The following is a 17,097-nucleotide window of genomic DNA, read 5'->3' as shown; positions in this document are numbered from 1 at the left end:
AACTGTAAACTGGAATTTCTAATCAGTTTAAAGGTTTTTAAACATATCTTAGACCAGAAATTGTGGTCCCAGCTGACTGATAGATCTGCCTCCCATTTTGCAATGATTCATCCATTTTAGAAAGTGTCCTGTATATTTTAGACAGTAATTTGGGGGGTTTTAGATTAAGGAATTCTGCCACACTTTGTGGTATTTGTAATTTGATTTGATTAGACCTTAATTTTTTTTTACTATAGATTTAACTTGTTGATATTCTAAAAATCTATTCTTGCTAATCCCATATCGTTTAACTAATATGTCAAAGGGAATAAAGTATATTCCTTCAAATATATGTTCCAAGTATTTAATACCTTTACAACTCCAATCTGGGAAGTTTATCAATTATTGTTTAGTAGTACGTCAGGGTTGTTCCAGATGGGAGTACGCTTGCATGGGATTAATGAAGACTCAGTCATTTTTAGAAACTCCCAGCACGCTGTCAGAAAAGAGCTGATACTGATGCTTTTGAAGCATTCCTGGCGTTTTGATGTTTGAGCAAATGAATGGTAGATCCGAAATCTCTATCTTATTGCATAATGCCTGTTCTACGTCTGGCCAAGGCTCATCTAAGAGGGTATGTTTTAACCACCCTGAGATGTTTTGGAGCCTGTTGGCTAAGAAATAGTGGTGAAAATTAGGCCGATCTATTCCTCCTTTGTCCTTAGTCCTTTGCAGTGTTTCTAAGCTAATACGTGGGGGTTTATCTTTCCAGAGGAATTTAGAGATGGCGGAGTCCAGAGATCTAAACCAGTCAGGTGATGGTTTACTCGGGATCGTTGCAAATAAATAATTAGTTCTTGGCAAAGCCATCATTTTTATTGAGGTGACCCTTCCCATAAGTTATATGGGTACGGACTTCCACCTGACCAGATCATCCGCTACTTTATTTAAAAGTGGGAAATGGTTTAGTTTAGTTAAATCTGCCAGCCTAGGTGTAACATTAATACCTAAATATTTTATATCTCCAGACGGCAGTGGAGTGGGAGATTTATTCAGGAAGGAGCAATTAATTGGAAGAACTGTAGATTTTAACCAATTTATCGAATAATCTGAGACTCTTGAGAAAGAGTTTATTAATGTAATCACCTCAGAAAGAGTGGTTTGTGAATGCTGGAGAAAAAGTAACACATCATCCACATAAAGACTTACCTTATGTTCTACATTCCTGCGTTTAATGCCTTTAATCACTGTAGCCTGTCTAATTGCTGCTGCTAGTGGTTCAATAAAAATCGCAGACACTGAGGGGAATAGAGGACATCCCTGCCTGGTGCCCCTCTTCAGACTGACCAAACATCCTCCAGTTTCTTTCGTCCTGACACATGCTGTTGGGGAACGATGTAATATTTTTAACCAGTTTATGAAAGAGTTTCCGAAACCAAATTTGCATAAAGCTGCAAATAAAAAATTCCAGTTACTGTAACTCTATCGAATGCTTTTTCTGCATCTAGAGACAATATTGTAATTTGAAGGTTTTTATTGCATGAATAGTCTATGTCTAGATTAAGTAATCTACGTGTATTTGTTGATGAGTGCCTCCTTTTATGAAACCAGTTTGGTCAGGATGAATTATGAGAGGGGTTAACTTCTCTATTCTTTTTGAGAGAGCTTTGCAGATTATTTTAAGGTCAACGTTTATAAGGGATATTGGACGATAGCTGGTAGTTACTGTAGGATCTTTGCCTGGTTTTAGCAAGAGACTAATGTTGGCAGAATTCATATTTGGTGGTAGCCGACCATTTTCCCTGGTTTCTTGCAACATTCTGCAGAATGTTGATGCCAGAATTGTCCAGAATTCTTTATAGAATTCTGCTGGAAATCCATCTGGACCTGGAGCCGTTTTATTGGGCATACCGTTCAGGGCTTCCTGGAGTTCACCTGGTGTCAGCGGAGAATCCAGTGCCATCGCTTGATTGTCTGATAATTTCAGAAGGGTTATACTATCAAGAAACTGATCAATTTCGTCTTTAGATGCGTTTATCTGTGGTGAATATAAAGATTTCTAAAAGTCCCTGAAAGTGCTGTTTTTTTCTGTCAGGGTCATATACTGTATCCCCATGTCAGTCTTTAACAGCACATATAGTTGTTTTTTCCATATTTATTTTTAACTGATTAGCTAAAAATGACCTGATTTGTTACCATGTTCATAATTTTGCCAGCAAAGTTTTTCTATTAATAATTTCATTTAAATCTAGTTTTGCTTTGCGTATTTTATTCAGCATTTCCTGTTCCTGGGATGATATGTAGGCTTCTTCTAAGGATTTGATGGTTTCTTCTAATTCCTGGATACACTTGTTTTCTCTTTTCTTTTTATGTGATGAGAATGAGATTATTTTACCTCTCATCACAGCTTTGCCTGCTTCCCAGAGAACAGATGCTGATGTTCCAGGCAGGTCATTATAGTCTAAATATAAAGCCCACTCTTTTTTAAAATAGTTAATAAAATTTCCATCTTTAAGCAATGATGTATTAAATCTCCAGTTTCTGCTTGGTGGAATGGCCTTCTTATTTATTAGGGTTAAAGATACAGGAGCATGATCGCTGACAGCTATAGGATGTATCTCTGTGTCTGAAATGTCACTCAGCAATAATCCAGATGAGAGTAAGAGTGATGGACATGTGAGAAGAAAGTATATTCCTTACGGGTGGGGTGAAGAGAACGCCATGCATCGCAAAGTCCGTAGTCGCTCATGTGCTGTTTAACTATATTTGTGGATTCCCAATTGCGCTGAGCAGCTGTACTGAGCCTGTCCATTTCTTTATTTAGTCCAAAGTTGAGGTCGCCCCCAAGAACAAGTACGCAATCCAGGTGTTCAGAGAGTGTGGTAAAGAAAACGTGGAAGAATGAGGGGTTATCAACATTTGGACCATATATACTAACAATACATAACTTTTTGTTAAGTATAGATAATTTAATGATTATAAATCTACCCTGTGGATCTATACTTGTGTTGAGTACTGTGAAATTGACATTTTTATGTATTAGAATGGGGAGGCATGGTGGTGCAGTGGTTAGCACTGTTGCTTCGCACCTCTGGGACCCGGGTTCGAGTCTCCGCCTGGGTCACATGTGTGTGGAGTGAGCATGTTCTCCCCATGTCGTCGTGGGGTTTTCTCCAGGTACTCCGGTTTCCCTCCACAGTCCAAAAACATGCTGAGGCTATTTGGAGTTGCTAAATTGCCCTTAGGGTGAGAGTGAATAGTGTGTGAGTGTGCCCTGCGATGGGCTGGCCCCCCATCCTGGGTTGTTCTCTGCCTCGAGCCCATTGCTTCCGGGACCGGCTACGGACCCCCCACGACCCAGTAGGATAAGCGCTTTGGAAAATGGATGGATGGATGTATTAGAATTGCTACCCGTCTTTGCCTAAAGTTATAGCAGGCTGAGAACACATTAGGAAACTCAGGTGTTTTAAGTTCATCATTTGGCAGGTCTATGAGTCTCTTGTAATAAAACAACGTCTGCCTGTAGTTTTTTAATATTTTTAACCTCTTCTCTCTGGAGCCAGCTCCATGCCCATTCCTTGAGACAATCCTTAGTGTGTCCTTAGACATGTGTGTGTAGCTAATGTAGCACATGCAAATGAATGAGGTTTGAGCGAGCTTGTACGGGCTTGTGTGTGCCCTATGTGTCTGTGTGCGCTATGAGGTCGGAGTGGTTGTGTTGACGCTGACTGCATATGTACGTGGTTGTGCTGTGCAGATGCGTAATGATTGAGGGTTTTGTGTGTGACAGAGTAGAAAAGCAGGTGATCGGTGCAGTGAAAGAAGGGGGAAGTGAGAGAGACATACAAAGGGGCAAGTTGGTGAGGGTATACGTGAGGACAAGAGAGAAGCGGAAACATTGTTAGCACTGTAGCGCTGCGGAGACTGACGGTAATGTATTTGATATGACATCATGTTCAATTAGCAGATTAACATGTATAAGCTAGAGAGATGTTAATGGAAGACGATTAGAGGAAATAAGAAAAATATATAACGGGTTCTTATCTGGACTGGTGTTAATATAACCAGGGAGTGGTACTGGGGTCGCGGTACAGCTGCCCATCCACGTACAGCTGGTCTACGGCGATGACAACTCGGGAGCCCTTCTAAATAAAGTTGCGTCGGATAGGGAGCAGAACTTTGCGTCGCTCCAGGATTTCTGGGGAACTGGTCGTTTACGCCAAAGTCCGTTCCTTTCAGCTCCCTGCCGCGGCTCTTCACCTGCTCCTTCTGCTTAAAATATCCAAATTTAGCCACAATAGGACGCGGTCTCAGTGCACCAGGCCTCTTGGCTCCCAGCCGATGGACTCTCTCAAAGCAGATGTTTTTCACAGTGTCCTCCGAAAGTTTCAGGTGGTTCTTGATAAAGGTTTTGACGGTAATTCTGGGATGCCTGAAAACACCAGGTTATTTCTCATGCTACAGGCCTGTAGATCGACGACAGTCTCTTTTATTTTTTTATTTTCTTCATTTAGATGGGTCACATTTTCAGTTAGACACTTAACCGAGTCCCGTAGTGAGGCGTTTTCAGCAGCGAGTGTTTCCACCTGCTGCTGGTTGAATTCCAAAGATTCCCTCAGGGATTTGAATTCCTGATGTAGAATCTCGAGCAGAGCCAACCTCGCGTCGAAACTGGACAATCGTTTGTCGATTGAATCCAAGATGTCGGCAAAGTCTTTACCAGTCGGCGATGCTGTGCCAGGGGAGTCTGCCGGGCAACTTCTTTTGGAGGACGGCGTCTCGCTTTTGGCTGGAGAAGAAGTGTTTGCGTTCTTCTTCATGACTATAATGTTGAAGTACCAGTCGATATATTCCTCAAGAGATTCCAAATTCCCCTCGCTGTTCATTCAGATTTTCCACCAAGTCTCCGGCGTCTGACGTCACCTACAGCATTTCCGCCTCTGACGTGCCCTCCAATGTACTCATACTTGTACTTGCAAGATCTCAATTCTGCATTACAGTAGCGTACATTGTCCTGGAGGAAATGGGTGTGAGGCAAGGAACAACCCAGCATGGGCCACCAACATATCGCAGGGCACAGATACCAGTCACACCTACAGGCAATTTGGTAACTCCAATTAGCCTCAGTATGTTTTTGGACTCGGGGGGAACCCCACAACAACACAGGAAAAACATGCAAACTTCACACGCATGGTGTTATGGCCGCAACTCAAACCCAGCTCCCAGAAGTGTGAGGCAATAATGCTAACCATTGCACCACCATGCTGGACCATAAGTGGAAATCCAACAAGTGAAACTGATTTATTAGGGTTAAGCTAACAGACACCCAGAAAAATTTAAATGTAAATCACTGCAGTGCCGTGCAAACCAGTGTGAACAGCCAATCAGATCAGCCTGCTCTGTAGCATGTACCTCCCTGTTTCCGGTCCCTTTGTCAGTTTCTCAATGGCTGATTCAAAACAAGTGGAACCACTATGATGTTCAAACCCTTTGCTCTTCTCATTTTCATTAGTAAGCTCCTGATCACTGTAACCAGTCTGCATTTGAGACATTTTTCCCACACCCCATTCTCACAATAAGCTGATAATAATACTAATAATACTACTGTAATAATAGTATTACAGTAGACTTACTCTTTAAAGCCAGATGGCAGTGCTCACATACTGATGAATGGTTGCGTACCCAAGTGCTAGAAAGCTAGAAAGCAAACAAACTGATTCACCACTTACTCTCATGTACATCAATTAAAACTGTTTGCTCCAAGATAAAAGATAAAAATACAAAAGTAATTTTTGCTGTCTAACCTCTGTTTACTACATGACATTTCTGATTAACTGATAAGTAGAAGATACGTTTAATCTGTTGCTTGGTGGTAAGATGTTTCCAAAAGGAGAACCACAAAGAGCACAGTCATTTTCAAGGTTATTTCTCACTGGTCAGTGTGAAAGGCTGCATCATTAATATAACGCCGGGCTCAACACAGTGACTGCGCCTGCGCTGCACTGTAGATCGCAAGCCAGGCTGCAGACCATCAGCCCTGAAAGTTAAAACAGGACTCGTATGTGTGTCATGTGTTGTTTACAGTTTTTCTCAATTGCTTTGGCACATTTTTCGAAACAGTCTTAACATTCTCTAAACTGTGAGTACAAATGTCACAACTGTTTGCAGGAACTTCAAAACTTTATAGCATGTCTGCAAAATGTAGTTACTCACCCAAAACATTTAATTCATGCTTCAAAACCTAGTTTTTGTGTCAATAATTTGGCCAAGGCCACCAAAATCTAAAGTATTTTTGTCATTGTGTGAGCCACACTGGTCAAAATGTTTAGTTGTTTTTTCACCACAACAGTCAACCATGAAAATTAAGGGTTTAAACAAAAATCTCATATTTGTTGAGAAAAGTCAATAGTATGTAGAAAAGAAATGAAAAAATCTATGAACATTTGTATTTGTACAGTGTTTATTTTTGTACTTCACGTGTATATATACAATACAAGTGTATTACTGTACATGTAAAGTAACTGACAAGAGTAACAAGATTTCACTTTACATTTCATATTTGTGTATTACCACAAATACATAAAAACAACAAATAACATTCATGGGGAAAAAAAATATATATATATTCTTGGTGGACATCTTGTCGCTCACGTTGGTCAGGCCAAAGATTTTCATCAACATCACATCTGATGTTTTCCATTGCCACACACCGTGGAAAAAATCTCCTTGAATGCCGCACCCATCCCCTGCAATGGTCAGCTGTGATGTCCTCACATGCAGCATTCATGGCATCCAACAAAGACATCTGATTTTGTGGTCTATGATCATACACTTTCCACCTCCATGCTGAAAAAAACTCTTCTATTGGATTTAGGAACGGAGAGTATGGTGGAAGGAATTCCACTGTTATCCTTTCATGTGCAGCAAACCAGTCACTAACGCTGTTGGTTCGGTGGAAGCTGACATTATCCCAGACAACAACATAATTAGGCAAATGTGGTCTAACCAAACCTCTTTCTTGTTCTGGAATCAGGTCTCTGTAAAGTGCATTTAGGAAGGCCAGGAGAAGTTGGGTATTATAGGGCCCAATGTGTGGAATATGTGTGCTCACACCGTTCTCTGAAATGGCAGCACACATTGTAATATTGGCCCCACGTTGGCCTGGTGTGTCAATTGTGGCTCGGTGTCCAATGAGATTGCGACCACGTCTCCGGCCTTTGGACAGATTAAACCCAGCCTCGTCCACAAAAACAAGAATGTGGGTCGTTTCATGTAGTTCTAACTCCATGATTCTCTATGAAGGAACACAGGAAAAAATGTAACAGTAAACGTATTTTCTTATGGGTTTCTGAAACTTACAGTAAAGTAATACAGGCATCTTAGAAATACAGGAAAACTCACTAAGTGCACACCAGTGGTTTACCTGGACATACTGGTACCGCGATGCCTTGACTCTTTCACTGTTCCTCTCAAATGGCACCTTATAGAGCTGTTTCATAGTCATCTGATGTCTTTCTAAAACTCTGTCTATGGTGGAAATGCTGACAGAATTAATATTTGCAAAGACCTCATTGTCATTTATGATTGCACTTTGGATCTCTCTTAGCCTGATGGAATTGTTGGCTATGACCATGTTGCAAATTTCTTGTTCTTGCAGTTGGTTAAATACTGCTGCTCTGCCACCAGCGCGAGGTTGTCGTGCAGTTCTATAGAATGAACAAATAGACTTGCATTTACCTTTACAATATTGTTGTTTATACTGTAAAAATACTTTACATACTGTAAAACAAAAAAATACATATGTACCTGTTTCCCCTACGAAAGGTTTGCACAATTGATGACACTGTGGACCTGTTTACATTAGGCTGTACTCTTCGACCAGCCTCTTCCATTGTAAAACCATGATTTATGACATGATCCACAAGTGTGGCTCTGATTTCATCAGAGACTCTGACTCTTCTATTTCCACCTCTTCCTCGATTATTTCTTCCTCTACCACCACCACGTATTCTTACACGCCTTCCAATTGCTCTTCCACGAGCATGTTGCTGCAGTTCAGCATTGTGAACGTCCTCCATTCTCAAAACATTCTACAGCAGTGATTGTGCTGTGGGCAATCTACATATATATACTCCCAAAGTTGATTGGTTAAATGGTTGAGTCATATTAGAGGTACTTTGCAATTAGATTGCGATTGCAATTACAGGGCATGTGCCAATGTAGCAGACATTACAAACAATGTCAATGTTAGATATATTTTAGAATATACATTCATGTATACTAATTATGATAATTGAATAGATCGTTTTGAATGTGATGGCTTACACAATAAAAAATGTCTGAGAAGTTCTGAAGTGTTTGACAGTGTAAGTGAGAATCGAGTCATCAGTTTTGATCAACAAGCCATTTGCAATTATTTGTTGTCCAAACTGCAGACAGTTGTATGTACTCTTTGCACACATGTGCCAAAACATTTGCAATTTGCTCAAATCAATAAGAAATTCCAATCTGATGTGAAAAAGATGCGAATTGTTCAGAGATCTGAACTTAATGTTTTGGGAAATAAAAAAATCATTTGAGAACTGAGCCAAAGCAATTGAGAAAAACTGTAATAAAAATTTACAGGACAGAACATACAGTAGTGGATTCAGTTTCCTTTGCTCTTACACTCAGATAAGGTCAGTTGTCAAGTCAAGCTTTTTACAATTGAAGCAGTTGGCCAAAATAAAGCCAATTCTTTCTAGGCAGCACTTTGAGACAGTAATCCACTCTTTTGTCACTACTAGTCTGGACCACTGTAACGCCCTCTATGTTGGGGTTAGAGGCTCCACTATTGTTCACCTCCAGAAGGTTCAAAATGCTGTCGCACATGGAAATATGAGGATGTCTCCCCCATTTTAGCCTCACTCCACTGGCTGCCCGTACATTTTAGGATTCATTTTAAAATTATGTTATTTGCTTTTAAAGCCCTCAAGGGTCTTGCTCCACCTGACCTCTGTGAGCTGCTTCACCCTTACACCCCCACCCGCTCTCTCAGGTCAGCTGATCAGCTGCTCCTGACGGTTCCTAAGACTCAGCGTGAGCTTAGAGGGGATCGAGCTTTTGCAGTCGCAGCTCCTAAAATGTGGAATGACTTGCCTTTTCACATTAGGGAGGCCTCTTCTCTGTCCGTTTTTAAATCTCTTCTTAAAACTCATCCTTTCTCTTTGGCCTTTGGCATGTTGTGAGATGTTGACTTTAATAGTAAATTTTATTTTAATCTTAGCCTTTTCTTTATTAATTAATGTAATTTTTTGTTTTTATTTTATTAATGGCCTTTTACTCTCATTTAATTTGTGTTCTGGTTTTTATTAAATTTATTTTACTTCGTTTTTAAGTATGTGAATGTTTTTATTTATTCCTCTGTGCAGCACTTTGGTCCATATGATTGTTTAAAGTGCTTTTCAAATAAAGCTGGATTGCACTGGATTAGAAGATGGCTCAACAAATCTCTTTCACAGTATGTAAAATTCGACAGAGGGGCGCAAGGTGACCTTCTGTCAGGGGCCCAGAATTTTTAGCTACACCTCTGTGTTACTGTGTTGTTTTTGTTCTGTTGGGTGTTGGGTTTTTCCCCTAAATATACGCTGAAAACCAACCAATCTCTGAACACAGAACAACACAGACAGCTGTGATGACTTTTTACTTGCTGCAAGGGAAGTCCGGTCCTGACTTCGAGGTGTCAGCCTCTCAGTCGAACTCAGCCAACTTCGAAAGAGGAACTCCCCTCGCAGTATCTTTTACTGAGGTACACAAACAGGATATGCGAATAACATTTAACATTGTTTATCACCATGTATGGGGTGGAAATATTCAAGCGACAGTTCTTAAGAAGGGTGATTGCTAAATTAAGATCAAGCTGCTGCAGGGTGTTATGTCTAAGAAATGGCATCTAGCAAAATGACAATAGTAAAAGTACATATTTCTCGAACAGTGGGTGTCAGCAAGAGCCGGCCCACTTATTCATTACATCATAGTGGGAGATCTCATTACAGTCAAGGTCCCACCCAGAACCCAGCAGGGGCCAGCCAAGGATCAGCCAAGGACCAGCCAAGGTCCCATCATGGAAACTGGGGAAAATTCAAGCGGCTACATCTGTATATATTTATAGAGATGACTAATTGGCTCTGTTGTAGAAATTTCCAGCCAGAGACTTGGTTCCTATATGACAAGGATATTTTATTTTTACTCGGACTGAGAGGCTACAGAAAATCATCTCTGCATGTGATCTCCCCTTTACTGCTCGAGCAGAGCACATGTACATCAACAAGTGTCAAGGCAGTAAGTGCATACAAACAACTTCTCAGGACAGTTATAGGGCCTTCAGGAGGAACCAAACTGCTGCCTCATTCAGAGATACCATTGTCTAAGACTTGCACTAAAACATTCTGAGCACTTGGGCATATTTAAACAAAGTAGTATGGCACCTGTGTCAGAATCCATCCCTGCCTTGTCCTGTTCACATGTCACTGGCCATCCTATTCTCTCCTCTGTCTTCTACCCCTTAGCCCGTAGTGTGTTTGCCTGCTCATAGGGCCACCATGTGGCTTAACGGGTCAAGTGGTTCCTGACTCCCCTTTTAGTTGTGGGTTTTGAGGATATCACAGGGTCTGTGTTTTCATGATTGTCCCCCAGGCCACCATGCAGCTCAGCCCAGGATTCTCCACCCATTCTACCTTTACTCCTTCAGCCGCATACATGAGTCAGACCTATAGGTTATTCAAATTTCGTCCTGCCAAATTTACTGGACAGGAAGTGGACACTGCAAATGAATATGTGAATACTCCAATACCTACATCTTTACAAGTTACATTAAGGGGTTTGGTACAGTAAATGGTTGTGAGGTGGGATTTCTTCTTGATGTCTGTTTGTAGCCCGTCCACCAGCAGCTGCTGCTGTATTTATCACACCAAGCAGGGAACGTATATTGCTAAGTTTTTCTTAGTTCAATTACACTTGACTAAGCTAATTAAGCTGGCTATGTTATTTACATTCAGAAGGATGCCGCCATATTGGGTTATACACAGATGCCACGATAGCTCACACTCACATTCCCTCTTCATTATTTTTCTAAATACACTCTATCCTGCCTTGTCACCTGCAACAAGATCTCACTCCCTGTATCGAGTAAAGTCTTTCTAATGGTTGAGCAGATTTCTGCTTCTCTCCTAACCATGGACATCCAAAGTAAGATGAAGCAAAATGTTAGGGAATTTGACAACACATGGTTACTCTTTTGGTAACAGTGACTTTGGTTTTATTTTGATAGATGTAAACCACATAATATGGTCTTAACCTTGTTTTCTGTCCTAAAAGCAAACTTTTGTGTTACAGGAGAAAAGTGCACAGCTGCTCGGATCAACCCCAGCTAATCAGCGCATATGGGAATCTTTTCAAAATACCATGTGAGTCTAAATACCATCTAAAGTAATATAAGCTCTTTAGATGACGCTCAAATAATCAATTCCCATCAACTTGGTGTCAGAACACAAACTCGGTGGCAAAAAAGTGAAGCACAACAGACTAAGTTGTGAAAATGAAATCTGCATGTGATGAAAGAGCATGTGACAGTATCTCGATGATTATAATATCAGATCAAACGGAGTTGGCGGTATGGCCACACTGCTGGTCCCATGTCAGTAGGGTATAGCACACCCCTGGGCCCGGATACCACTAGGATGTCACTGGTGTACCACTGTGCCGTCAGAGTGTGGTGTGTCACTCCACAACGTTGGCAGGATTGCTCTTCTCCCTGCGGCGCCACCATACGCACACGACGGTCATCTGTGGTACTGCAGAACTGAGATGTATCGCTGAACATGGTAGGACGCCAGTCGTCATCAGTCCATGCCTCCCAGTGACTACACCACTCCAATCGCAACAGTTTCTGTGCTATTGTGAACGGCAGCCTATGCATGGGACGGTGAACCTATAGTCCAGCTGATGCCAGTCATCGCGACACGATGATATAGGGTGTTGTAGAGAGTCCAGTAGCTGTGTCCATATATCAGGCGCAGGTGTCATGGGGATCTGTGATGCTTGGAGCACAATCCAACGATCCTTCCTTGGCGTGGTCTGTCTTGGATGACCAGAAACTTCACGACGTGTGTGGATGCCTCACGTGCCCATTGGTTTCAATATCAGGCGACTGTGATATCCGCATGGCCCACATGCAGTTGCACCATATGACCACCTGGCTTCATGCAAACCCGCAATGCAACCCTATCAAACTCCGTCAAGTGCTGTTAACACTGTCTAATGTGACTACGAGGCATCCTGTGTCTGGTAATTAAACATGCCAACTCCTTGCAATTCTAATCATTTACATATCCATCACTGGTCTGCACGTGTACCAAATTACATCTAAATTGGATAGTTCTGGGTTTTCAACTTTTTTTTCCCTGAGTGTATATGCCCTTCACTGATGAGAAATTCATCAACATCTAAGTCCTACATTCATGTACAATGCATATTAAATGAATATTTTGTCACTATTAGTCTTGATGTATCATTCTTTGAATGCACTCAATTGAATCATGGACAGTGGTTCCACATGGTAAAAAAATGAATATTCTGAAAAGGAAACATCCTTCTTCGGTTGATACATTCACTTTGTATTCTGAGAAGGTTTTTCCCTTGATTGCCTTTTACAGTATGTCTAGTGTGTTTTTTGGTATGAATGTGGCATTAATCATACAATGAAAAAAACACTGACTTGTAGTGAACATGTAAAACAACCACATGCAGTGTCATCTATCCATTTTTCAAACCGCTTATCCTATTGGGTCACGGGGGGTCCGGAGGCAGGGAACAACCCAGGATGGGGGGCCAGCCCATCGCAGGGCTCACTCACACATGCACATCTATGGTTAATTTAGCGACTCCAATTAGTCTCAGCATGTTTTTGGACTGTGGGGGGAAACCGGAGTACCTGGAGGAAACCCCACGACGACATGGGGAGAACATGCAAACTCCGCACACATGTGATCCAGGCGGAGACACGAACCCGGGTCCCAGAGGTGTGAGGCAACAGTGCTAACCACTACACCACCATGCCGCCCCCATGCAGTGTCATATATAACTGAAATAAGAAATGCTGGATTGCCTGAGTTGCATGCGTGTGTGTTTTTTAATATGGGCAACATGGTTCCCTGAGATGCCTCAGTGTTGCTCACCTCCATCTCTAACACACAGCCTCAGAAATGATTTTAAAACTACTGAAAGAAATAATTGGCTACACTGCAGCTCCACTGATTTGTTTGGCACCCCTGCATGTCCTGCATTGTGTGGGGAAAAAAGTTGAAGGCTGTGTTACATACTGTAACACAGCTAGAATGCAAAAACACTTTATACTTCACATAAGATGGTGGACCTTATTGACAAAGGCAAATTTGTGTTGACCCCAGCAAGGCAGCTAGCGTACTTTGCATTTCTCACTTACCCGGATGTGACAATAAAGCGCTCCACTACAGTAAACCCTGCAGACAGCATTCCCCTGGAGGATGAGGGGCAGCCACATGAGTGTGTGGCAGAGTCTTTGGTTTACACTAAACTGAGAGCAGACTTGGAGAGCTCTCCCACTGAAAATAGCGAGATGGTTTTGTTTGTGGATGGCTCATGTTGGAGAGATGGGGATGCCTTGAAGGCTGGGTTTGCTGTAGTCCAGGCACAGGGTGATGATTTTCACACTCTCGTTTCAGAGCACAACCCTGTTCTGGTCAATTAGCGGAGATAAAGGCTTTGACTACAGCGTGCCGGCGAGGACAACATAAGACGGTTACAATCTACACAGACTCTGCATACGCACACGATGTATGCCATCTCTTTGGAGCAGTCTGGAAGCAAAGGGGCTTTCGCAAAAGTGACGGCTCCCCCATTCAGCATTATAATCAGATTTTGGAGTTGCTACACACAATGATGCGTCCCAAGCGTTTGGCTATTGTTAAGTGTCAGGCCCACCGCAAAGGTCGTGATTTTGTTATTCAAGGAAATGCAGCCTCTGATGCAGCAGCCAGGGCGGCTGCGCAGGTGAGTACTGCTGATCTTTTACCTATGGTGACTACAGAGCAGGTTTCTGATCTGGTGGCCCTGCAGGAGCGGGCGGGCCCCTATGAGGCCTCAGTGTGGCTAAAAAGGGGGGCCTCTAAGGATGCTAATGGTCTGTATCGCAACCATGAGGGACTTTTGGCTGCACCTCTGTCTCTGGTGAACATTTTGATAACGGATGCGCATGGTCTTGACCATTGCACAAGGGGGGTGGTGTTACAGAAAATTACAGAACAAGGTTTCTGGACACCATAGCTGCAAGCAATGACGGATGCAAGGTTGTCAGAATATGAGGTGTGCATTAAGAACAATTTACGCAAAGCAATCACGGCCCCAGTAGGGCACATTCCAGTGCCTGAGGGACCGTTCAGACACTTGGTGATGGACTATGTGGACATGGGAAAAACAGCATATGGAAAGCGATATATGCTTGTGATTGTGGACAGGTTCAGCAGATGGGTGGAGACAATACCGTCCAAGGACATGGGGGCGATGACAGTGGTGAAATTCCTGATCAGAGAGTCCGAGGTTTGGGATACCAACTGAAATAAGCTCTGATAATAGACCTGCCTTTGTGGGGAAAGTTAAAAGTTAGTGGTTTAACAGCTGAGAATAAAACAAAAGTTGGCATGTGTGTATCACCCTCAGTTGCAGGGTATGGTGGAGAGAGTGAATGGCACACTTAAGCAGAAGCTGAATAAGATTTGCGCCGCCATGAAAATGAACTGGGTCGATGCCCTGTCAACAGCCTTGATGGCATATCGGATGGAAACGCACAGGTGATGCATTTGTCTCCGCATGAAATGCTGACAGGGAGACCTATGCCTGGATCGACTTGGAGGGGGCGTATAAGGGACCCAGCCTAGATCAGCTGGGGGATGAATTAAAGTTGTACATGAGGACTTTAACCAAAATACACAAAACTATTTCCAAACAGGAAAAGGAGAAAGCACAGAAAGAAGACACAGACCAGGAGAAGCCAGTCATCTTTCCCGGAGATAAAGTCTACCTGCGAGTGTTCCGGTGAAAGTGGCACGAGCCCCGACGAGAGGGACCCTTCAAGGTGATACGAGCCACAGCAACAGCGGTGCAGGTAGAAGGGAGTAATACGTGGTACCATTTGAACCACTGCACTAGAGTACCGCACAAAAGAGAGAGTCACTGAAAACTACACAGAGGATGCAGTTGCCCTTGACTCAGATGGCCCTGATGGAGCTCCCAGAGGAGCTCCACAGCTTGGGGTGGAGTCAGTTTCAGGATCAGAGCAGAGTGAAGGTCAAGAGGGAGCATCGCAAGCAGACCAGCCACTCCAGACAGGACACGAAGCTGTGGGTTCTGGTACGGCTGACAGCAACGATGTTAGTGATGCTAATGATTTATCAGGCCCTTCAGGTCTGGGTGCACAGCAGGACCACAGGTCAGGTGAGCACAGGACAACTGACTTCCCTGACTCAGCCTGGTCCTTTGATGCTGAATAACCTCTCAGATTACAGTGAGCGAAAGCGGAGAGAAATGGGGGGAGATATGGGAGTGAGGAGAGTGAGTAAATTTTAGAAGGATGCCCAGGATGAAGTAGACCTGGATGGGTTAGCAAAACGTACACTTGGAAATTGGTGGTATAAATGGGCTAAGTATACCGCCACTTCATTAGGGCAGGAGGGGTGTGTGTTGTGTCCTGACCCTTCAGTTAGGGTTGTCCCGTTCCCATACACTAATAAACAGTGTGAAGAATGGGAAATGGAGAGGATTATGAGATTCTGGAAGAGTCTGTGTCAGGAGGGGCAGGCCCCTAAGAAAGTGCAGGCCCACATCTAACCAGACGGAGCGCATACCGTACTGCCCATATCAGCGTCTGATATATCAGGGAAATACTAAATATGCATAGAGGGTGGAAAAGCATTGTGGGCAGTTTAAGCCCTGGGAAGGAGGTCAGCAAGATATTATGGCGAACAAATTGAGTTTTTTTACAGCAAATTTTCCTCTCTTCACGTTGTCCCTACTGCGCAGATTAATCGTCCCATGAGCCTGCCAGCAAATATTGCTCCTTTACCTGCCGAATGCTGCCTAATTTTAATGCTGCAATTGAAAGGCTTCAAACATGATATGGGTGTGTGGGTTCTTACTAAAAAGTTATAATTCAAGTAGCCTCAATAACAGTCCATTTTGATGGCAGGTACCTGAAAGTACAACTCTGGAGGACCTTGAGAAGTGAAAGACACCTCTGCTTGACTTCATGGCCAATGCAGGTTGTCTGAGGCCTATCCGGTCAATAAGAGACGGGAATCTGCTGGAACATGACATTGTCACGTTTCAGGTCATCCACAGGGGTCAGGGTCCATTTCAGAGGTATTCTGTGTTCTGTTTACATGTACGTTAGTTAGGATCAGAATTTTATCCTTTGACCATCATGGATCAAGTTGCTATTATTTCTTTGAATATAAACTAATAAAGTAACCAGTAACACATTGATAATTAATAAGTGAGTTATAAACACTGTCTACATTCTGCGCCACCTGTTCTGCTTTGAGACAATCACAATGACTGCTGACCAGATGGAAGATCTTTTCAGCATTCATCTGTCTCCAGAAGGTAGCAACAAGAGAGTTGCTGAGGAAATAGACTCTCCAGAAGGTAATGACCATCTCCAGGATGCAGAAGGTACTTTAATTGACCGTATAGTGTAGAAGTAAATGTTGTTTTTGTAAAACAAAATATACCTGTATAACAAAAAACACTGTAGCTAAAGTTAAATCCTCTTACTGGACAATCACCTATTTTAAATCGCTCTTCAGTTTTATCCGTTTTCCAAACCTCTTATCCTTCTGGGTCACGGGGGTCGGGAGCCCATCCCAGAAGCAATGGGCACGAGGCAGGGAACAACCCTGAATGGGGTCAAGCCCATTGCAGGGCACACTCACACACCATTCACTCACACATGCACACTTACAGGCAATTTAGCAACTCCAATTAGTCTCAGCATGTTTTTAGACTGTGGGGGAGAACCGGAAAACCCAGAGGAAACCGCACGACGAC

The 17,097-nt window shown here is 42.8% G+C and overlaps 1 protein-coding gene across 1 annotated transcript; it reads right to left on the bottom strand.

Annotated features, from left to right (window-relative positions):
- Positions 1 to 6,386: 6,386 nt before the first annotated feature.
- LOC125727014 (uncharacterized) lies at positions 6,387 to 8,128 on the bottom strand. Its single transcript, XM_049003568.1, has 2 exons — positions 7,403 to 8,128; positions 6,387 to 7,273 (listed from the first exon to the last, which is right to left on the bottom strand). The coding sequence occupies exons 1-2, from the start codon at positions 7,610 to 7,612 to the stop codon at positions 6,533 to 6,535; spliced, it is 951 nt and encodes a 316-aa protein (XP_048859525.1). The 5' UTR covers positions 7,613 to 8,128; the 3' UTR covers positions 6,387 to 6,532.
- Between the last annotated feature and the right edge of the window lie 8,969 nt (positions 8,129 to 17,097).

The sequence above is a fragment of the Brienomyrus brachyistius genome, unplaced genomic scaffold, assembly GCF_023856365.1.
Source record: "Brienomyrus brachyistius isolate T26 unplaced genomic scaffold, BBRACH_0.4 scaffold84, whole genome shotgun sequence".
NCBI lineage: Eukaryota > Metazoa > Chordata > Actinopteri > Osteoglossiformes > Mormyridae > Brienomyrus > Brienomyrus brachyistius.
This window is presented reverse-complemented; position numbering and strand designations above follow the sequence as displayed.